At 28.9% G+C, this 7,330-nt stretch overlaps 1 protein-coding gene across 1 annotated transcript; it reads right to left on the reverse strand.

Moving 5' to 3' along the window:
* Positions 1-4,295: 4,295 nt before the first annotated feature.
* LOC110916015 (BOI-related E3 ubiquitin-protein ligase 1) lies at positions 4,296-6,643 on the reverse strand. The gene is made up of 4 exons (XM_022160765.2): positions 6,373-6,643; positions 5,508-5,630; positions 4,999-5,357; positions 4,296-4,916 (listed from the first exon to the last, which is right to left on the reverse strand). The coding sequence occupies exons 2-4, from the start codon at positions 5,605-5,607 to the stop codon at positions 4,392-4,394; spliced, it is 984 nt and encodes a 327-aa protein (XP_022016457.1). The 5' UTR covers positions 5,608-5,630; positions 6,373-6,643; the 3' UTR covers positions 4,296-4,391.
* Positions 6,644-7,330: the final 687 nt, after the last annotated feature.

Below are 7,330 nucleotides of genomic sequence, written 5' to 3' on the forward strand. Positions count from 1 at the left end.
ACCGTAAATATTTGTATCTTTTATGTTAATTTATTAATTATTTATATGCAAACACTACATATAAAAATACATTATTAAGGTTCTTAATTTGTTGCATGATCTAACAGGCGTAAGAAAAATTACAATTTGACTAGATAAAACTTTAAGTACTAAAAATGACAAGACGCTATTAAGTTTTAGTAACCCGGTTAACTATTTATCTGGGGTAATTCTTCCATTTAATCATAACCAACTTGGTTTTTTAGGTGAAGCTTGACATCTTAGCCATATAAATAAGAAAGATTATATGATTAGATGTAATAATTTTGCTAAGTGTGGAATTGTTGTATTGTCTTTATAAGAAATATTTTTGAACATATTGATTTTGTTTTAGATTTGGTTAATCACTTGGTAGCTTTTACTATGAGTAAGATTTTACTGGTACATTTGTTTTTATTTGAATAACTAGCTTACAAACCCGTGTATTACACGGGTTGAGTGACGAAAAAATGTAAATCATAAACTTGTATATAATCTTTATTGATGAAATGTCTTATTAGATAAAATAGTAAAACAAAAGAACAATTATATTTTCAGCTATTCAAAATAATTTTCTACGTTTTCACTTCTCTCTTAAGATACTACAATCCTATATGACTGAAAAGGAGTAACACTAAAAAAAATAAAAAAAAACAATGATTATAAAATTGTAAGTATGTTTAAAAATAATTATAAGTTATGAGGTTATGGTAAATGAATTGTAATTAAATTCTACTATGTATATTAATGATATAATAAATACTTTGATATGAATATCATCATAGTATAAAAGATATTACATATTAAAAAATCATACTACAAATAAAACATACGTTTAACAAAATAGGACTAAAGTTTTTTAAACTACATTTTGAGTGTCTACAACAACCTCTTTAATTAGTAGTCGACATTTAAATATTCAAATTAAAATCTAATAATATTAGATAACGTCTTTGTTTAGCATGAGGATAAGTTACTTAATATGATTGAAATTAAGTTTAATGTTTAAAACTTAATGTTATTAATAAGTTTGACCAATTTTTAAGATGGAAACATTTTGATAGGGGAAGGAACCACTAAAAAGTGGGTTTTGCCTAAGTAGTAATTGTGATGATGACATGTGACACTCTTTATAAGTAGGAATAAATGATATTTTGGTACTATAATATTTTAGTTCTTATAAGTAGGAATGTGAAGATGACATGTAGCACTTCTTTTGTTTTCTAAAAAAATACAACAAAAATCCAGCACCAAAAATTTAGCAAAAAAAATTAAGACAAAAAATCCAACACAAAAAATTTAGCACACAAATGTAGTATGAAAATCCAACACAAAAAAATGTTATACAACATAAAAATACAACACATTTTTGTGGATTTTATTGGTTGTTATATTTTATATAGCAATATGATACTCAAATTAAAAATAAAAAAACGCTCGGTTTACGGTGAACTTTTTATGAAAAATTATGTCATATAAAAAAGTTATGAACGTTTAAAAAATGAGGTAGGCTAAACGTACCCCATCTCTTACTTGTCATGGCAAAAGATTAAATACAAATAATCTTAACATACTAAACATACAAATTGAAGGAAAACTCAAAAAGACAATGTGGCATTTTTGTAATTACCACCAACTATCAAAGTTACTATACAAATGTGAACTCAACCAAAAATACCTAAAAACACAAAATTTTTCTTTTTAACATTTTTATTAAAAAATCGCTACATTTCGTTAGCAATTTTTTTTGCTGCTACTAAAAGTAGCGATTTTTTAATAAAAAATGTTAAAAAAATAAAATAAAATAATTTGTGTGTTTTTTTTATTTTTTTAGATTTTTTAGGTTTTTTGGGGGTTTAGTTTTTAGCATTTTAGCTTGGAGGGGGGGTTAGGTTTTTTTAAGGTTTTTGGGGGTGGGGGGGGGGGGGGAGGGGTTAGGTTTTTTTAGGTATATTTGTAGAGTAACTTTGATAGTTATTGATAATTACAAAAATGTCATCTTGTCTTTTTGAGTTTTCCTTCAATTTGTATGTTTAATATGTTAAAATTATTTGTAAAAGAACTTTACCCTACTTGTCATACCCCTCCCATAAAAAATCACTTTATAAAGTGTAGTATTCAACCCTTGATATTTCCATTACTTTTAAAAAGGTTTTTATACAAACAGATTTACTTCTATCTACAATTGTATATATCTTCAACATATACTTTTGAAATTTGAAAATTTTAAAAATATCATGGTACGTCTCAGTTTTATACTTTTATGAATAGATATATTAACTAACTAGGTTAGAACCCCGTGTATTACACGGGTTAAATAAATGTAATTTTAAATACTAAATAAAAAACAATAAATTTATAAAAAAGTTATATCTTTAAGAATCTCGTGTATTGTGCGGTTTGAATAAATATAATTGTATATAACAAATAATAAAAAGTTATATTTTTAAAAAACCTTGTGTATTCATGGGTGGAAGAAATGTAATTTTGTATACTAAATAATAAAAAAGTTATATTTTAATAAAAACTCCATGTATTGTACGGGTTGAATAAATCTAATTTTATATAGCAAATGATAAAAAAAAAATATATCTTTAAAAACCCAGTGTATTTTTAGATTAGGTAAATTTAATTTTATATAGCAAATAATAAAAAAAAAAGTTATAGAGTAAACTGCCAAAATGGTTCCTAAGGTTTAGTCATTTTTGTCACTTTAGTCCAAAACTTAAACCTTTTGAATCTGAGTTCCTGTGGTTTCAATTTTGTTGCCAATTTCATCCAAAATCAAAATCTGGTCAGATTTTTCAGTTAACATCCAGCTTTTTGGTCTTTTATCTCCCTTTTAATGAAGGGCAAAATGGTCTTTTAACGTTTTATTATAACACATTAAATTTTTTTGACAATTTTGCCCTTTATTAAAACGGAGGAAAAAACAAAAAAAAAACTGAATGTTAACTGAAAAATCTGACCAGAATTTGCTTTTGGATGAAAATGACAACAAAATTGAAACCACAGGGACCCAGATTCAAAATGTTTGAGTTTTGGACTAAAATGACAAAAAATGACCAAATCTCAGGGACCATTTTGGCGGTTTACTCAAAGTTATATTTTTAAAAACCCTGTGTATTTTTAGATTAGGTTAATACTATTTTAAATTTTTGGTTTGATTAATAAGTTGTTTAATATAATTTCTCATAGTTAACAATAAAGATATCACTTTTTTATTATTTAGTATACAAAATTACATTTCTTCCACCTGTGAATACACAAAGTTTTTTAAAAATATAACTTTTTATTATATGGTATATAACTTTTTTAAAAAAGATATAACCTAGGAAAACCATAAAGGAATCAAATACACAAAATATAAAATATAAAAATAACCTAATACATAAAGAAATCAGATCAAATACACGAAATATAGAAAAACCTAAAAAATAATGCTAAAATAAATAAACAGTAATAATTTCTAAAATAATAAAATAGATTTATGTTGGGCTTATTCAAATGGGCCTAAAAACTTTACGATTTTAAATTAAATTAAATTAAATTTATGCTAATAATAAACAGTAATAATTTCTAAAATAATAAAATAGATTTATGTTGGGCTTATTCAAATGGGCCTAAAAACTTTACGATTTTAAATTAAATTTATGCTAATAATTTAAATTGATAAGATTTATATTAATTTAATTAATATTTAATAATTCAAATTAAATAATTATTATCTATAATTAAGGATGGTCTAGAATAATGACAAGTGTCCTTTCATTGGTTTCTTTTATTATATAGTATAGATATTATATCATATTATATATTATATTATATTTTGTGTATAAAGAAAATTAATATTATCCTATACTAATAAATAAAAATTATTAAAAAGTGAGAAGACACCATAAAGTGACACGTGTACAAAAAGATTTTCATTTATTAGGATAGAAAGATCACTTCTGATGACGATCATTAAAACACTCAGTAAGCATAAAACTAGTGGATCGTGTAATACGTAAAATCAAATGCAATCAAAAGTCAAAACCAAGGGCCCAAAAGCCAGGCGTAGCATGTTATGTGCCCGGGTATTTAACTAGTATATATTATTTACTACTACTAGCCATCAATACCCGAAAAGTTCCGCGCGGGGGAGGGGGGGACCCCTTAAAAGCTTCGTCCATGACCCTATACACACCATAACCATGCACTACCACCACCACGACCACATGTGGTTTTTAACCTGCAACTAATGTTCTAAAGAAGCAAGTACCCTAAAACTATCATAAACAACCCCAAAACCATTTCATACTTCAATCTCAATAGCCAAGATTCCATTTTTATGAATAATCACTCAAACACACTTGACAAAACACATATTTTCACGACATGAAAACATGTACACTTTCAGTTCTCGTTGTCTGACAAACAGGACAGTTTTCGACAAACGCTTCACAATCTTTACACAGACACAAGTGCCTACAAGGCAGTAATAAAACAGAAACATCTTTACCATTGCACGCTTTGCAACTTAACTGCTTTGTAGAAAATGATTGATTCGGGTTCCCCAAAGCATCATTTGCATTTGTGTAAGAAGCAGCGTCATCTACCTCACTATCACCATACCCTTCTTTCTGTTGCACATTCTTTGGTGGAATGACTTGTTGAAGATTGTTCTTGAGGGCATTCACTACCGATTCGTTGTATTTTGCTCTGTAATGCCAAGCTTGAGCTTCCATGGAAGCTTGCTTTATTTTCAACCCTAATTCCATGTTTCGTCGGTTCATGATAAGTATTTCAACATCTTTCTCATTCAACTTTTTTCGTACTTCTGTCTCCAATGTGTTTAGTAACAAAGCGGTATGTTTCTGATTCAATTCTCTTATACCCTTCATCATATTTTCTTCCTGAAAACAACAAAAGTCCCAAGTTAATTAGAACGATATAAGCGTCAAGAGTTGCTACAACATGAATCAAGGCGTGGTTTACCTGAACTTTAACATAATGATCAAGGAGTTTATGTTGGCAATCCATTTCAAGTTGGATGCTATTTGCGAGTGAACAAGTGACAGGGCGGAGACCACTTAAGTTTTCATTAACAGATGTGATAGAAGAGTTGCGTTCATCTTCCCCATACGATAACTTCAGACCCGTTGATACATGATTTTGATTCATTGCGGTTCTAGCAAGGCCTGCATCATCTTGACATAAGTTGTTTAGAGATCTTTGAACCTTTTGCTGTGTGAACCCGGGTCCAACCTCACGGACCCTCTTGATAGGCCGACCTGAAGCCGTTGTGTTTTCATTTCCAACAAAGTTTACCTTTTCGATCGCACAACCAGCTGGAACTGTAAGCAATCAAAGATCATGTAAGAACATTTTGATCTTCCGACTATTTAGGGTCAAAACAATCATTTGCATTCTCATTCTAATTCCCGTTCTCATTCTCACTCATATGCATCAAATATAATGAAAATCAATAAAAGTATGTAACTCACATTTATCAAACAGCTGAAACTGAGGCAATGCACTCATATCATACTGTGACTGGGGTTCCTCGGTGAAAGCAGGATATCCATTTGTAACACCACCAAACATGTTACTATTTCAACAAACTCCTTCTACATCAAAATTCAAAAATCACACATAAACATATAGTCAGAATCTAAAAAAATCAAAAACAATTTCACAATCAGATAAAAATCACGTAATTAACCTAATCTTGCTATAATTTCAGTAATAACAAACCAATCAGATATCAACAACAAACCCTAGATCCACAAAAACCTAATATTCGATCAAATTACATATGAAATCAAAATGCATTCATACATATAGCAATCCGATCATCTCGATTCATAAGTAATTAACCTAAATCTCACTACAATTAACAAACCAAAGAGATATCAACAATAAACCCTAGATCAACGAAAACCTAATTTCGATCGAATTACACACGAAATCAATAGTCATTCATACATATAGCAATCCGATCATCTCGATTCATAGATAATTAACCTAAATCTCGCTACAATTTCAGTAACAACAAACCAAACAGATATCAACAACAAACCCTAGATATACGGAAACCTAAAATTCGATCAAATTACACACGAAATCAATAGTCATTCTCATTCATACATATATCAATCCGATCATCTCGATTCATAAATAATCAACCTAAATCTCGCTACAATTTCAGTAACAAAAAACCAAACAGATATCAACAACAGACCCTAGATCTACGAAAACCTAAAATTCGATCAAATTACATACAAAATCGATAGGCATTCACACATACATCAATCCGATCACCTCAATTAGTAAGTAAACAAAGTATTAGGGTTAGATCGGATAAAATACCTTTGAAATTGGTGGTTGAAATGATGAAATTGATGTGTGGAAGTGATGAAATAGGTGGATGAGATGATGAGGATGAAGGTACAAGAAGTAGTGGGTGAAGAATGGGGTGATAAAAAGGATGTTGAAGAATTGTTCTACTTCCATTGTTGCAGCTTTGATTTGGTTTTCCCATCATTTATTATTTATTATTGTTTTTTAGTTGAATACGGTTACCGACGCAGCAGTGTCCATTATTTGACTCATCTTCCTACCTTCATCACTCTTTTCGTTGTTTTCCGGCTTTTCAGCCTTTTTTATTATTACACATGTCCCCACCCCAACAACTTTCTTTTAAACCGCAAATTTGATCAGCGATGAACCGCTGGAGTATCGCGTCACCAGCAGATTTATCTGATTATATCGATCTTCACTAGACAATAGCACATATACATCAATTCAAAAGGAGACCATAAATTTGAGAAAAATTGTAAGAATCGAACCCAGTATCTAATAGTCCTGACCCACCCTTAATAAACTACTATCTTTTTTAGAATTTTGTTTTGATTTGATTGTTTTTTTGGGTTTATTCAACTCTCTTTTTTTAGAATTTTGTTTTGATTTAATTGTTTTCTTTTGGGTTTATTCAACATGCAAAATTTATTAACCATAGTGGTGGGACTATCATTAGAAGATACAAACAAAGGGATAAACAAAGTTTATCTAACATGTATCTACACATGGTATAGAAAATAATCAAATATAGTAGAAGAGATAAACAATTGTTGTTAGAAACGGTCTTTTGTATCAAATTTTGATTGATAGGTTTTAAGTGTTTATATGATTCTAATGGTTAAAAGAAGTATTCATTTGAAAAAAAAAATTAAATCAAGAAGAAAAAGAATAAAGGGTACAAATGTAAAAACATTAAATAGTTTTTCTCTCAACTCATTTATTATTATCTTTGACTAATTAATTAGTC

This window comes from Helianthus annuus, chromosome 16, assembly GCF_002127325.2.
Source record: "Helianthus annuus cultivar XRQ/B chromosome 16, HanXRQr2.0-SUNRISE, whole genome shotgun sequence".
NCBI classification, from domain to species: Eukaryota; Viridiplantae; Streptophyta; class Magnoliopsida; order Asterales; family Asteraceae; genus Helianthus; species Helianthus annuus.